Source organism: Myxocyprinus asiaticus, chromosome 6, assembly GCF_019703515.2.
Source record: "Myxocyprinus asiaticus isolate MX2 ecotype Aquarium Trade chromosome 6, UBuf_Myxa_2, whole genome shotgun sequence".
NCBI classification, from domain to species: domain Eukaryota; kingdom Metazoa; phylum Chordata; class Actinopteri; order Cypriniformes; family Catostomidae; genus Myxocyprinus; species Myxocyprinus asiaticus.
This window is the reverse complement of record NC_059349.1, coordinates 17,918,544-17,935,452: the sequence shown is the minus strand read 5'-3', so window position 1 is coordinate 17,935,452 and position 16,909 is coordinate 17,918,544. Positions and strand designations below refer to the sequence as shown.

General features: G+C 40.3%; 1 protein-coding gene across 3 annotated transcripts in view; it reads left to right on the top strand.

Annotated features, from left to right (window-relative positions):
* Positions 1-16,909, top strand: part of LOC127442005 (activated CDC42 kinase 1-like) — a 79,784-nt gene that overhangs the window by 32,701 nt on the left and 30,174 nt on the right. For all 3 annotated transcript variants that reach the window (XM_051699636.1, XM_051699637.1, XM_051699638.1), the window contains exon 4: positions 13,186-13,398. In XM_051699636.1, coding sequence (XP_051555596.1) covers positions 13,186-13,398 — 213 coding nt within the window. The remainder of the gene's footprint in view (positions 1-13,185; positions 13,399-16,909) is intronic.

The following is a 16,909-nucleotide window of genomic DNA, read 5'->3' as shown; positions in this document are numbered from 1 at the left end:
AACTGGCGAAGGAAGTACAACCTCTGCTGGGCCTTTTTCACAATGGAGTCGATGTGCGGGTCTCCCACTTCAGGTCCTGTGAGATGGTAGTGCCCAGGAACCTGAATGACTCCACTGCTGCCACAGTGCTGTTTAGAATGGTGAGGGGGGTCAGTGCTGGGGTGTTCCTCCTAAAGTCCACAATCATCTCCACCGTTTTGAACGTGTTCAGCTCAAGGTTGTTTTGACTGCACCAGACAGCCAGCTGTTTAACCTCCCTTCATCTCGGATGAGGCCGATGACAGTAGTGTCATCAGCAAACTTCAGTAGCTTGACAGAGGTGTCCTTGGCGATGCAGTCATTGGTGTAGAGGGAGAAGAGTAGTGGGGAGAGCACACATCCCTGGGGGGCACCAGTGCTGGTTGTACAGGTGCTGGAAGTGAATTTCCCGTCTCACAAGCTGCTGCCTGTCTGTCAGAAAGCTGGTAATCCACTGACAGATAGACGTGGGAACAGAGAGCTGGTGTAGTTTAGTCTGGAGTATAGCTGGGATGATGGTGTTGATAGCCGACAAAAAGGATCCTTGCATATGTCCCTGGTCTGTCCAGATGTTGCAAGACATGATGCAATCTAGAAAGGGTCCAGCGATGTCCTTCAGGTGGGCCAACATCAAATGATTTCATGATGTTTCATGAAGGGCGACAAGTCTGTAGTCATTAAGTCCTGTGATTTTTGGTTTCTTTGGGACAAGAATGATTTATTTTTATTTTTTTATTATTTATTTATCACACATTATACAATTGCACATATACAGTGAAATTATACTTTTTTTCACATATCCCAGCTAAGCTGGTGTCAGAGTGCAGGGTCAGCCATGATAGGAGCAGATAGGGTCAAGGGCCTTGCTCAAGGGCCCAACGGTGGCATCGTGGCGGTGTTGGGGCTTGAACCCCTGACCATCTAGTCAGTAACCCAGAGCCTTAACCACCAAGCCACCACTGCCCCTGATGATTGAATGTTTGAAGCAACATGGGACTTCACACTGCTCCAGTGATCTATTGAAGATCTGTGTGAAGATGGGGGCCAGCTGTTTAGCACAGGATCTAAAACACGCAGGTGAAACGCCATCTGGGCCTGAAGTTTTCCTATTCTATTGTTTCCGAAAGACATGGCACACCTCTTCTTCACAGATCTTAAGTTCAGGTTGAGTATCAGGAGGGGGGAGGAAGGGGGTTGCTGGAGGTGTTGGTGTTTGTGTGAAGTGAAGGTCAGAGCGGGTGTGGGGTGCGAGATTGGGCCTTTCAAATCTGCAGTAGAACACATTCATGTCGTCAGCCTGTTGTTGGTCCACCACAGGGTTGGGGGTAGGAGTCCTGTAATTCATAAGCTGTTTCATGCCACTCCACGCTGATGCAGGGTCATTAGCTGAAAACTTGTTTTTCAACTTCTCAGAGTATATCTTCTTTTAGCCACTCTGATATCCTTATTCAGTGTGTTCCTGGCCTGATTGTACAAGACTTTATCCCCACCCCTGTAAGCATCCTCTTTGGCCTGATGAAGCTGCCTGAGCTCTGCTGTAAACCATGGTTTGTCATTGTTGAATGTTAAATAAGTCCTAGTAGGAATGCATACATCCTCACAGAAACTGATATATGATGTAACAGTATCTCTGAGCTCGTCCAGATTGGTGTCTGCAGCCTCAAAAACACTCCAATCAGTGCAGTCAAAGCAGGCTTGTAGTTCCAGCTCTGCTTCATTGGTCCACCTCTCTACAGTCTTTACTACAGGCTTTAATTTCCGCCTGTAGGTTGGAAGAAGATGAACCAGACAGTGATCAGAGAGTACCAAAGCTGCTCTAGGAACAGAGCTATATGCATCCTTTATTGTTGTGTAGCAGAGATCCAGTATGTTCCTGTCTCTGGTTGGGCATGTAATGTGCTGTTTGTATTTGGGCAGTTCACATGTGAGATCTGCTTTGTTAAAATCCCCAAGAATAATAGTAACTGAGTCCGGATATTGTTGTTCCGTGTCTGTGATCTGATCAGCCAGCTGTTGCAGTGTGGCACTCACACGCATTTAGCGCGATATACACACTCACCAGAATAAATGAGGAAAACTCCCGTGGCGCGTAGAATGGCTTACAGTTAATAAAGAGTGCTTCCAAATTAGGACAGCACATCTTCTTTAACGTTGTTACATCTGTACACCAACTTTCATTGATGTAAAGCATGTTCCACCGCCTCTCGTTTTCCCCTTTAAATCCGCAATGTGATCCGCTCTGAACAGCTGAAAGCCCCGCAGAAGAAATGCGCAGTCCGGAATGGCTTCACTCAGCCAGGTTTCTGTGAAGCACAAGGCAGCAGAGTTGCTGGGAAAAGTCCCTGTTTGTACGGGTGAGGAGATGTAGTTCGTCCGTTTTGTTAGGAAGAGAGCGGAGATTCGCTAGTTGAATGCTCGGCAGCGCTGTTTGAAATCCGCGCCAACGGAGCTTGACCAGCGCGCCTGCTCATCTCCCTCGCCTGCGTCTATTGAACAGCAAAGCTGCGCCTCCGACTAAAATGTCCAGCAAAGCGTCCGAATATTCAAAAACCGGGAAAAGATTGTCTGGTATATGCTGCCGAATGTTCAACAGTTCGTCCCTGGTAAAACTGACTGGAAAATAATTACTAAACACAGGACAAACTAACAAAAACAATAAAAGAATAGGAGCGCTCCACACCGAGGCGGCCATCCGCAGCACCATCGTGATGCAAAAAAAAAACAAAAAAAAAAAAAACTGTCAAAAGCCAGAAAATATATATATCAAATATCAATAAATAGCCCTAGTGGATATGTATGCCTTGCTAATACCTGTATAATGTGTAATAAGAAAGACCTGTTTTTAGAGTTGCTGTGAGCGTGCGACTCTTGAGTGTTGATTTGGTGTGGGGAATAAAAACAGGCGATGAGCTATATCAGAAAAATAGCAGCTTGATACGCCCAAAATATTTTATGACATAGCATAAACTGACCTGAATAAATTTATGATTTCCTCTGAGCTGTTTCTGTGTGGCTGGTTATAGCGTGGCCTTTGCGTGAGACTTGTTTTCATAGGGCTGGATGTCTGGTTGGTACTGACCAAAGACATTTTTGGAGCCAGAGGCAGTTTAAACCTGTGTAAACAGCAACAACAGTTACTGCATTTGTAGTTGTAACAGGCACATCTATTCATTTCTTTCTTTATGTTTGTCCACCCTCATTTGCTTTTTATCTTTTTAATGTACCTACAGTGTTTATGTGTCTGTGTTTATCTGCTAGAATGTACAATATGTGTGTGTATGGGGGTGTGTGTGTTCTGTTTTTGACTGGTTGCTCATTTATAACACTGCGTGTACATAGCGCCTAAGCTAGAATTAGAGAGACCACTGAATGAGTCAGTCCCTTTCCTGCTCATTTTGATGTTCCACACCATTAATCTCCTATTCCCACATATATTTAAGGATGATGGGCTGTTGATGTGTGTGTTCATTTACAGTGTGTTTGAAGGAAATTGTGTATGTGGGAGTGATATACACGCAGGTTGGGGAGTGGAATGATTGCTCTTGTCTAAACCATCAGTGCGCAGGGCACATTCCTCTCTCTGTGGGATGAGAGGACATCTTGAACTTTGGCCCCAGAAACTGCATGTTCATGTTAACTGAAACACACATACTGTACACTGATGAGCCAAAACATTATGAACACCTGCCTAATGTGCTGTTGGTCCTCTGTGTGCGGCCAAAACTGCGCCGACCTGTGAGACATGGACTTTACAAGACCCCTGAAAGTGTCCTGTGATATCTGTCACCAAGACATTAGTAGCAGATCCTTCAAGTCCTATAAGTTGTGAGGTGGAGCCACCATGGATTGGATTTGTTGGTCCAGCACATCCCACAGATGCATAATCAGATTGAGATCTGAGGAATTTGGAGGCCAAGGCAACACCTTGAACTCTTCATTATGTTCCTTAAACCATTCTTGAACAATGTGTGCAGCGTGGCAGGGTGCACTGTCCTGCTGAAAGAGGCCAATGCCATCAAGGAATACCACTGCCATGAAGGGGTGTACCTGGTCTGCAATGTTAAGGTAGGTGACACATGTCAAATTGACATCCATATGAATGGCCGGACCGAGGGTTCCCAGCAGAACATTGCCCAGATCATCACACTCCCTCCACTGGCTTGTCATCTTCCCACAGTGCATCCTGGTGCCATCAATTTTCCAAGTAAACGGTGCACACGTACACGGCAGTCCAAGTGATGTAAAAGAAAACTGGATTAATCGGACCAGGAGACCTTCTTCCACTGCTCCGAGGTCCAGTTCTGACACTCACGTGCCCATTGTAGGCACTTTTGACGGTGGACAGGGGTCATCATGGGCACTCTGACTGGTCTGCAACTACGCAGCAGGGTGCGATGTACTGTGTGTTGTGACACATTCCTCCTGTAACCATCATTAAAATTATCTGCGACTTGAGCCACAGTAGAACTGTCGGTTCGGACCAGACGGGATAGATGTTTGTTGAATATTCACTAGTGCCCGACCGATATGCACAGATATGTAAACTTTTTTTCAGAACATATAATGCAAAAAACAATACTTTAGAATTGGTGTCATTACGCAGTTTGTCCAGCAGAGCACGCGCCGTCTCCATTGTTTACAGAGCTGACTCTGAGCTGACGGTGGCTCTGCAGACAGGGTAGAGTTGAGCGGTGACTTTTCAGTAAGCTGCTAACTAGTTTGTGAAATACATACTGGAAAGTTAATAAACAATGACCCCATCATATTCCCTTTTCAATATAACTAATATAACATTAACCCTGTCCCTGACAACCATGACACTCCTGTTTAACACATCTGTTTGCTGTTAGCCAGCTATAGTTTGTCAGTGCAGTAAGTAATGTAGCAGATTGAAAGGTAAACATCAGAGCATCTTTTTGCAGCTCAGCAGACAACGGTGCGGTGGTGGATTGTGTCTGTTGAGTGTTGATTTCACGCTATGTTGTTAGTTGGTGAGACGCAATGCTGGAAAGTAAATAAACAACGTCCATTTTTTACTCTCCGTGGCAACGAGCTTATAGCTAACTAGCTAACCACGTAGCTACTTTCATTGCTTGTCAGCTGAGTGGAAGCTAACGTGTAAACGTGTTCACCAAACTGTTTTGTTCAGGATTCACAGTTTGGTACCCCCTTCAACCAAACAAGTACAGTCATTGCATTTATAAAATGTAATATTTAAAAGTCTGGTTTTCCACCGTTGAAAGTTTCCACTGAACTTGCATAGCTGCCACTGCTGCTGTTTATCTCGTCTCGGCAGCAATAAATGCTTCTTGTTTTACAACCTGCCCCTAATTAACTGGCAGTATTAAAATAGTCAGCATTTGACTGATACTAAACAGTAATACTGATGTTTATTTAGCTATTTATTTTATTTTTGTTTATTCTTTATTTTAATGGTCAGCATTTGACTGATACTAAACATACAGCACTGATTTTTATTTAGTTATTTATTGTATTTTTATTTATTCTTTGTTCATTTCAAGAATTTGTTGACAATGTATAATAATAATAATGTCAAATATTTTTTGATAAAAATATTTGTTTAAGAAAGCAGCCTCCTGAGTACCTTTGCATAGTCATATCGGTGCAAAATTGGTGCATAATCCACATAGAAAAGGTCTGTTTTCATTCCAGCTCAAAAATTAACTATATCGGCCACCATATCGGTAATCGGCGAATTTCCCCTCTCTAAAATCGGTATCGGTCTCAAAAATCCAATATCGGTCAACTGTTCCTTAGGGACCATCTGAAAGATCCACACAGTGCACTAAAACATTGCTGGCTCACAATTGACTTGACAATTAATGTTTAGGGATGTGCGAGACTAGTCGACTAAACGCTTCTGATGCTGCTAGTCGACACTGGAATTACTAGTCGGTTAATACTTCCCCCATTAAACTGATCATAATTTTTACACATTTACATTTGGCTTTAAATTTTTACAGAGGCTGCACTTAAATTACTGTCATATTAATGTTACATATTTTAAATAGAATTAATAATACAAATATTATTTAAAAAAGAGGATATCTGGAGCAGATACAGAGTTTAATTTCACCTCAGGCTGCACATGCTTCTTCCCTCTCTCACTCGCTGCACGCGCAGGACAATGTCCTCTCGCTAGACAAGCAAACTCAGCAAAGTAGTTATGAAATCACTTCGGTGGTGCAGGAATCGGCTTTCCAAACGTTTGAAAGTCCCTATGGATGTTTTCACATTTGAGTCTTCATTACATCTGTGCATGCTTGGATGTTATTTTTCCACTGAGCAGGCTTTTTTAAGCACAGGATAGATGCCTCAGGTGAGTCAAGTCCTGTCTTTCACCGGACCATGTCGACGGGTTAATTTCGCTCATCCAAAAATTTATGCTTTTGAGTAAGTAGCCTAGAAAATAACTGTTTTAGACTAGGTATGCCATTTTTTTAATCTGCTGATTAAGAATGCTATTTTCAACAAGGTGCCGACTGCTTAACGGGTTAAACTATCTTTTATTCTGTGTACACGTCATGTTTATAATACATTTGGTTTATTGTAGGCTAAATCACAGGCCTATTTTTTCTATCCTATAGCTACTATTTTTATTTATTTTTTTTACATCGTAACTGTTATTGGTTAACGTTCTTTACCGAACAGCTGTCATATTAGATCAACGGTTAATGCACGACTGCACGTCTTACGCACAACTTTTCAGAGCATTTTTTTTTCTCTCTCATAGATTTGGCTTAGTCTACCTGTTAATTATTTTCAACAATGTCCTGACTGTTTTAATATGTTAAGTAACTTTTACTTGGTGATTTCCATTTAGAACAGGCTTTTAATGGTTGTTCCATTGATCCTGCACTATTCATTCAGCTGTTTTCAATAAATATGTCTGTTAAATATTTGCTAACGTTGATTCAGTGAATGCATGTCATGTTCTATATTTAATGTACAATGATCATAATTCAAGGCGAGCACGTTGCAGATAAATGCCCCTTTTCAGTGGAATTTAGCATCGGATTTGGAATAGATTAAGTATTTTAAATGGGTCGCATAAACACACTTTTTTTTTTTTTTTTTTTACTGTTTTCTGAAGGTTGGTTTCTCTTTAGACTAGTCGACTAGACGGTTACAAAACTTCCGTTTAAACAACAGTCAAATTAATCATAGCGCACATCCCTAGTTTACAAACCCTGTTTTTAAAACAACATTTCCACATTTTATCTCTAACTTACATGTCAGTTAAATGAATGCTTGGACACCACTGACGTTATAGCGCTGTGCATGGAATTTTTAGATCCCTTACGTACAGTAGGCAATGAAAGTGCATCAGAGTGTTTTCTGGCATAATGCTGCAGCTACAACAAGCATGGACTGCTTTATGTTCAATGTTTTATGCCCGCCCATTTGATACGTTTTACACTCTTACATCTTTGTATGATTGTCCCTGCAAAGACCGCGGTAGGAGAAACAGAATGTCCAACGAATATCGAATCTACAACTAACTTGACTGCATTCTGAAAGCATTGGTAGCAGTTTATGCGTTAGCTGAAAACACTGTAATAATGCACAAACACAATACAGACAGAGCAGTGCGCATAAACTTAGAAGCGAGCAGACTATTTATTTATTTAATAAAATTGCAGTCCTTTGAGGTTTAATAAGGCCGTATCGCAATTTCATTTTTATTTTAACTGTGCAGCACTAAATATATACAGTATTGTGCAAAAGTTTTAGGCACTTGTGAAAAATGTTGCATAGTGAGGATGTCTACAAAAATAATGCCATAAATAGTTTTCATTTATCAATTAACATCATACAAAGTCCAGTAAACATAAAAAAGCTAAATAATTATTTGGCGTGACCACCTTTGCCTTCAAAACAGCCCCAATTCTCCTAGGTACACCTGGACACAGTTTTTCTTGGTTGTTGGCAGACAGGATGTTCCAAGCTTCATGTAATCCCAAACTGACTCGATGTTCAGTGGGGGGCTCTGTGGGGGCCATGCCATCTCTTGCAGAGGGCCCTGTTCTTCTATTCTAATCTCTTCTATTTGCAAAAGTGATGTTTGGGAGTCTAAAATGTATTTTTAATTTGACACACTAAAGCTGAAGGTATAAATAAATCTTAAAGTGCCTAAAACTTTTGCACAGTACTGTGTGTGTGTGTGTGTGTGTGTGTATATATATATATATATTAGGGCTGTCAATCGATATATATTTTTTTTATCGAATGAATTACATAGTATGCCAATTAATTGCATATAATAAATGTTTGCTAAGAAAGTCCCTCATATACCAATAATTAAATAATTATTAAATACTAATAAATAGTTATATTTAAATAATTATAAATAATAATAATTATATATATATATATATTTATATATATACACACACACACATACATACATACAGTACTGTGCAAAAGTCTTAGGCACATAAGATGTTTCACAAAAACATTTGTCTTAAGATGTTTTTTTTAATATCTTCAGCTTTAGTGTGTCAATAGGAAATATATATTTTAAACTCCCAAACATTACTTTTGTAAGTAGAATAGATTAGAATAGAAGAACAGGGAGCCCTACAACAGATAGCATGGCCCCCACAGACCCCCTACTGAACATCGAAAAGAGAAGCTTGGAACATCCTATCTGCCAACAACCAAGAAAAACTGTGTCCAGGTGTACCTAGGAGAATTGGTGCTGTGTTGAAGGCAAAGGTGGTCACACCAATTATTGATTTAGCTTTTTTAATGTTTACTGGACTTTGTATGATGTTAACTGATAAATGAAAACTATTTATTTTTGAAGACATCCTCACTAAAACTTTTGCACAGTACTGTGTGCATATATATATATATATATATATATATATATATAAAACAATATAGATAATTAAAATGCTTTACATCATTGTGGCACAGGAGTAAAGCATTAAAAAAGATGGTAACACTTTACAATATGGTTCCATTGGTTAACATTAGTTAACATGAACCAAAAGTGAACAATAATTTTACAGCTTTTATTAATCTTAGTTAATGTTAATTTCAACACATACTAATACATTACTCATATCAAAAGTTGTGTTTGTTAACATTAGATAATGCACTATGAACTAACATGAACAATCAAAACTGTATTTTTATTAACTAATATTAACAAAGATTAATTTACAAAGAGTAAAAAATATATTGTTAATTGTTTGTTCATGATACCTAATGCATTATCTAATGTTAACAACAGAACCTTATTGTAAAGTGTTACCAAAAATACAATTCAAAAAGTGGCTTTAGTATGCAATATTTTGTTTCCATATTATTGAACTTATGTTATCTGCCTATAATTGGCCTAACTGAATTCGTCAATCAGTCCGAGATCAATTTATTATAGGGGCTTTTCTAAGGACGCGTCAATGTACACCTGCGTCACACTTCAGGGCTTCAGATGCTTTTGCAGCGCCTCGGTTGCGTCGCGCCATAAACATACCGTTTGTAGGTTACAGTGTCAAGTTAAACATAGTTTTTAAACTCAGAAAAGCACGTCTTGAGATCCCTCCATCAGCTGTATTTGAACGCAAGAACGTGTTTTCATCTTGTGTTGTCTGTTGTCGGATTAGTGTGGTTTGTTCTCTTGTCTGTTCGAGCTGTGTGTTGCCCAAACAGCTGAAGTTTCGCTTACTGCCCCCTGGTGAAAACAGGTGGTACTTCAAGCTTGAATTGCTTAGATGGAAGGAAAATTACTTGTCAGGGTACGGAGACATGATTTATTGCGTACATTTTTACCGCTCTATTTTTTATATAATTATATAAAGTGTGTGTGTGTGTAAAAACAATAAAATCTACGATATGTCTATGATATAGATGGCAAGTAAACCTGCGTGTGTTTGGATTTTCTACACATTGAGGCATTTGCCAGTGTGTAATGTATGTTTCCTATGTGTATGGTTATCAGACTATCGTCTGGGGTTCAAGGCTCTGTCTAGATCCTCTGCATTCACTCGGGTCTCTGTTCAGTTCATCTATTTTCAGCCTGTCCATCAAATCTGGGCTCACTCTCAAGGCTGCGGACATTGCATTCCATTCTCCTCTATTTCTGTTTACTCTCTCATTTTTTTATTTTTTATGTCATATCTCCCACTAATCTGATGTTGTTTTGTTTCTTTATTTATGATTTAGGGTTACACTGCAAAAAATGTTTTCTTATTGAGTATTTTTGTCTTGTTTTCCAGTAAAAATCTAAACATTCTTAAAACAAGATAAATTGACTTGCGAATAAAAATGGCAAGATATTTTGTCTTGTTTTCTGAGAAATCTAACAAAATTTAGTAACGTTTATGCTTATATATATATATATATATATATATATATATATATATATATATATATATATATATATATATATACAAGCCAGTGGGGTAAGGAAAAAAAACTTGATTCAGGGCAAAAACAAGTTATTTTCCTAATCCATTCAAGGTTATTTTCATTAACAAAAATGATTACTATGATGAAAACTGGCAGTGAAAAGATACTTTTGTAAACTAAAATAAAAATAAAAACGGGAGTTTTCAAAAATCAGAAACTAAAATGAAACTATAAATGTGCACTACAGTGTGAACTAAAACTAAATATTATAAAATAAATTCGAAAATAACTTAAGTTTTTTATTTTCAATCTATGTTGGATAATCTTTTTTAAATAATCTCTTAGGCTTGATTTCTCGATGTAAGAACTGAGCAGCCATCTGACTGACATGTAATAACAACCATACATGATGTTTAGTAAAGTAATATCACACTCGCAATTGTGCTTTATGTCACTATATCAGTAGGACTGTGATTCGGAAAGTTCGGAAAGTCTGGTAAACTTGTATGCACCAGTATGCTCCAGAGATAGGATAGTGCACAGCAGATCATTGGCATGATTCTAAGATGGCTCATGCGATACTCGTGTTAAATCAGCCTTCAAGAGCAGATGCGCATCTTAGATGAGAAGCATATTTAGTGCTTATAAAGCATAGGGGTTTAAATCGAACGTTTCATCATGATACGATCTTATATCGATTCTCTTGGCCTGCGATCCGATATTTGCCGATACTTCAAAGTCTGCCGCGATACATTTTCGATCTGATTCGATTCAGGGCCCTGCGATCGATATTCCGATATTATGTGCCTATTTTTCACAATCAGTAAGAATTTTTTTGCCCTCAAATGCAACCAAAATATAATTTGAATATTTTATTGAGCTCTCTGAAAAGTGCAAATTTAGTATCCACATTGGGACATCCACAACAAAATAAGGTACTTCAGATGTTGAAAGAAATTATACAGATAATAATATCTGTATAATAGATAAAAATAACGTTACACACAAGTGATCATCAATCGTTTGATTACAGCTTATTTTTCAGTTTAATTTAATTCAAAGTACTTACATACCCATGACTTGTTTCCAACTATCCGTGCTATCTGTGGTTTTCTTGGCTACAACTTCCACAGTTGTAATGAAAAATTCTGTTACCGTTAACTCTGTGTGTTGATGTATAGATGTGTAAAGTCTTATAACTGATGCTAATGCTGGGCAGCAGGTGTTTCTCTTTCCCTCATTAGTGCTGTTCAGAATGTCGGCATTGTCAAGACGTTTCACATGATGGTTGAACTGCTCCATGGTACTTATAAATAGCAAATTGTGTTGTAAAATTCAAATGGGTCACATGCACAAAGATATAGATGGAAACCCGAATTAATCGCGCACGTGAGCCGCTCTGCGTTTGTCACGAGAGCTCGCATTTTAAAGAGCGCCCGGTTGACGTGCTCGCACTGATCCTGTCACTGGAGCTCGGGTTTCGTGGGAAGCCTGGTTGAAGCATGCGCATGGATAGCAGAGCACAATTTGGATTCAAAGACCCAGCGCACATCTGTGTCCCACATGAAAAGCATATTTAGTGCTTATAAAATGAAATTAATGTAATAAGGTTGCTTCATCGCCTGACGGAAATACATACGGACGTGGCTGACGGTATTAAAATAAAGGTACATCTTTTCTTTTTTTTTTTAATCCCTTTTTTCTCCCCAATTTGGAATGCCCAATTCCCACTACTTAGTAGGTCCTCATGGTGGGGTGGTTACTCACCTCAATCCGGGTGGCGGAGGACAAGTCTCCGTTGCCTTCGCTTCTGAGGCCATCAATCCGCGCATCTTATCTCGTGGCTCGTTGTGCATGACACCGTGGAGACTCCCAGCATGTGGAGGTTCATGCTACTCTCCGCGATCCAAGCACAACTTACCACGTGCCCCATTGAGAGTGAGAACCACTAATCGCGACAACGAGGAGGTTACCCCATGTGACTCTACCCTCCCTAGCAACCTTTTGGTTGCTAGCAAAAATTTGGTTGCTTAGGAGACCTGACTGGAGTCACTCAGCACACCCTGGATTCAATCTCGCGACTCCAAGGGTGGTAGTCAGCGTCAATACTTGCTGAGCTACCCAGGCCCCCAAAATAAAGGTACATCTTAAAAAAATGTCTATATCGATATTTACACGTTGTATCGATAACATTGGATTGTTGGTTATTGGATCCGTGCATCGATCCAGATCATTGAATCGTTATACCCCTCATAAAGCACAGAATGTGAGATGAATATAATTTAATTTGCTTTTGCGGCCCAAGATTTTCAATACAAGAAAAACCCTGTAGTCACTCCTGCTTCCTTCCCCTGCCCTTCTTGTCACTTGAGTTTGCTGGCTCTGGCTTCCCTCAGCCCACACCCTGGTTCTTGATAACTCTGCTCTCCCTGGCCGACCCACAAGCTTCTCATGCAAAGTGCCTCAAAAGCTGATAAGGAGTTGAATAGAGCAGCACTATCTGTAATTGCCTTTCTCTTTCTCCGTGATTATTACTGCTATCCTTCTTTTGGCTTTGGGATGTTAACTATTGGTGGATTTCATTACTGCAATTGAAGAGAGACTAGCCAGACTCAAGTTTCTAGAACCCACACAAAAGCGGCAGATGAAATTTAGTTACGGCTGCTCACAATTATAAATTTAGATTCCTATTCTTATTCTTAGCACAGCAGTTTTGTGGTGCAGGGCGTTTTTTTTATTTTTATTTTTTATCTCTACATCTTGAATTTGTTGTTTTTTCTCCTTCAGGTGTTCAGTGGTAAGAGACCAGATGGAGATTTTAATCCCCAGCCAGCCAGTACGTTCCGGAAACTTTCCCCCACGCCGCCTCCGGTGGATGGCCAGCAACAGGCTCTCACCTGCCTGATCAGTGAGAAGGACCTGGCCCTCTTTGAAAAACTGGGCGACGGCTCCTTTGGTGTGGTCAAGCGTGGAGAGTGGTTCACGCCAAATGGGAAAGTGGTGAGTGGATGAGGAGAGAAAGAATTGAAGTGTTTGGAAAAACAGAGGGAGCATTGTTAAAAACACAAGCTTTGCAGATGCAAAATTTAGGCACCTCCTCATTCACGTACTGGGACAGATTCAGGATAAGGATTCAGGTTGTGCTGTTGATACATAAGGGATATGTTTATTTCTTTGAAATATGTGATAAACACCATCTCACACACACACACACACACACACACACACACAAACACTAATGACTGAAACACATTTTTGGCAGGAACATTGTTTGTCGCACTCAGAACCCTAGATCAGCACAAGATTAGCTTTCAGACACTTTGTAACTACGGTCCCACCTTTCCCTTCAAATGTTCCAGGGCTCCATGTGTACATCCTGTTTCAGATCTGATCTCTGTGTGTCATTGTAGCAGCTGCGTTCTCAAGAGGAGGCTGGTGGGAGAGACGGGCCTCTAATGGCCTGATGAGGGGGTCAGATGTCATGTGAACTGAGCCGGAGGCTGTAGTGATAGTGCGTGTTGCTTACCAAAGGGTTCTTTGCACATGGTACACAAATGGGAACATCTTTCCTTTGGCCATCTGTGCCGATCAAACACTGATTTATTGCGCTATACTGAATAAAATGAATGTAGTACAAGATGTATGTAAACTGCCTGCTGTTTTGATGCATGTTATGTTCTGTAACCCTCATTTAACTGTTCATGATTCAAGCTTCACGGTTATTGTTAAGGCAAGGATCAGTGTGCACACTCCTGCAATTAGCCCCCACTAGTCACAGAGGTTACGACAGAATACAGAGCTGTTTGAAATCTGCCCGACAAGTCGTCAGGTGTGCACACTGTCCCGAGTTGTGAGAGACCATCTGATTTTTGAGAAAATAAGGTTTATGCGTGGTTTTTGAAAAAATAAAAATTGTAAGTCACTGAAATAAGGCCATATAACACATACTAAATATTTGTGCACAAGACTTTTGAGAACTGGATCGTGTAGCCTAGAGTTTTTGCTACAAAAATGATGTGAAAACCATCCTGATCACTCATTCGTACAAAACAATATAGTCATTTAACTTTTGTAAGACACTTTTAGTGTTAGAAAGGCCATATGCGAGGAGGCGTGGATGATCATGAATATTGATGTGATTCACACCTGAGGAGACAAAGACCCTCCCCTGAGAGAGAATGAATGTGAGGAGACTTAATGATTGAATGTATTGTTTGTAGCTTATTCACAAAATCAAGTTGAAGTTAAAAGAAGTAATCTTACTATACATTTTCTTTATGTAAAGACTTTACATAAAAACTTTAGACCTACACTACCGATTAAAAGTTTTAGATCGGTAAGATTTTTTAATGTTTTTAAAAGAAGTCTCTTCTGCTCACCAAGGCTGCATTTATTTGATCCAAAATACAGCAAAAACAGTGATATTGTGAAATATTTTGACAATTTAAAATAACTGTTTTCTATTTGAATAAAATGCAATTAATTCCTGTGATCAAAACTGAATTTTCAGCATCATTACTGCAGTCTTCAGTGTCACATGATCCTTCAGAAATCATTCTAATATGCTGATTTTCTAATATGGGCATATTTACAGCACATTTGACACATTTACACCTGAACAGATATTTGTAAGCACAAGCTTCATTGATGATAATGAGGCAGCATAAACACTAGTTAAAATATAATCTAAACATTCATATTATTTTTATATCATATTACATATCATATTTATATCATACAGCATACAATTTAAATACCTGCTTTAGCCGAAACAACATTGAAATGTAACTAAAACTTGCCTATTAGGACATATTTCAAATTTCAATACTCTGAATCCAGGCTGGCAAGTCTGGAAATAGTCCAATTAGTAAAACATGCACATGTTTATATAAAATAGCATGTCGACTAATGTACGTAAAGACTTACTCATCCGAAATTGTATCCTCGGCTGGATCAAGTCGCTCTTCAAAATGCAAATGTTCATCGTCGGATTCCCGCTCTTCTTCTGAGGAAAATGTGAACTCTTCGTCACTATCCAGGAGCTTCCTCACCTGTGTAGCGTGCCATCTTCCAAACGCGCAGAAAAGTGAATGAATTGGATGATGAACTTTTTAAGGCACTGTTGGGGGTGTTTACCATTTGCATTGATCGCCTCAGCACATTACCATATGAACAGCGCACTCTGCTGGTGGGTATGATCACATTAGCGATAATTAGCTGAGCCAGGAGAAAATGTACATCATTTTGTTTCATACAGATTACATTGCAGGAGAATATTTGTTTTAAATTTTAATTGTTTTTATTTACAATTAAAGCTTTCTTTAGACATATGTTTCATGTTTGTCTGATAAGTATTCGTGGAGTTTCATTTAATTTTTGTGACGTGTTTCAGAAAGATGCTGGTGGAGACAGAGGCGGCTGAAAGCACACCCTGTTTATTTTCTTTATTTTATAAAAGCACAAGGTTCCCCTTCTGTCACTCACTCGACATTGTGTCGATGTAGTGACACTAGGGGTCGCTCTTGAGAGCCCCGATTACCTCAGATCTTTGAGAAAAGGCCAATGAGAATTGGCGAGTGGAATTTGCATGCCATTCCCCTGGACATACGGGTATAAAAGGGAGCTGGAATGCAGGATTCATTCAGATATTTTCTTCAGAGCCGAGTGGTTGTACTATCAGCGAGCTGAATACTACTGCTGTTCCATTCACCTCTTAAGAAGCGTATGCTGTTGGATATATGGCGCATTTCCAGCGGCTTTCTCTCCTTCTGCACGACGAGTGCAGATTTCGCCCCTGGGCGCTTCGACAGCGTTAAAAGAGTGTATATTCCTGCTAAAGAGTATATTTTCTCTATTAGAGCACACACATTGACGTTGAACGTCTTTTTAAAGACGCGTCTTTTTAAAGATGCCTTTCCGTCTTTGTGTGATTCCTGGATGTGGTCGTTATCGCTCCGCCTCTGACGGCCACAGGCGCTGCCTCACGTGTCTGGGCAGTGATCACACTGAGGCAGCATTTGTGGATGGTTCATGTTCTCATTGCGAGTATATGACCATGGCATTGTTGTGGTTGCGGCTTTCCTTCTTCTGAGGGAAAGCCACTCTAGCCACCCCCTGCGCTGTGCCTTCTACCAACGGGTGTGAGGCCGGCCTGGCTGGCGCTGGAGGCGATTTGGGGAGTTCAGTGGGCGCGGTCTCGACGGGTAATTTCCCACGGAACTCCCGTTCCCCAGCACGCTCCTTTGCTCCCGTCCTGTTCTGAAATGAGACCAGCCCGCCTCATGGCCGGCTTGACATCTCTTTCGGGGCCTGCGAGCAGGGGGCTCCCCTCCCAGTTCCTTTCTTCCCGGAGGTGCATGACGAACTCACGAGGTTGTAAAGGGCACCTTTTGCTGCCCGAAACAGACTTCCAGATTCGTCCGCTCTCACTACCCTGGACAGTTGGGTCAGTGCTCTCATTTCTGCAGGAGAGGGTGGAGGGGCAGCTGTCCCCCTCCACCTTGAAGGTTTA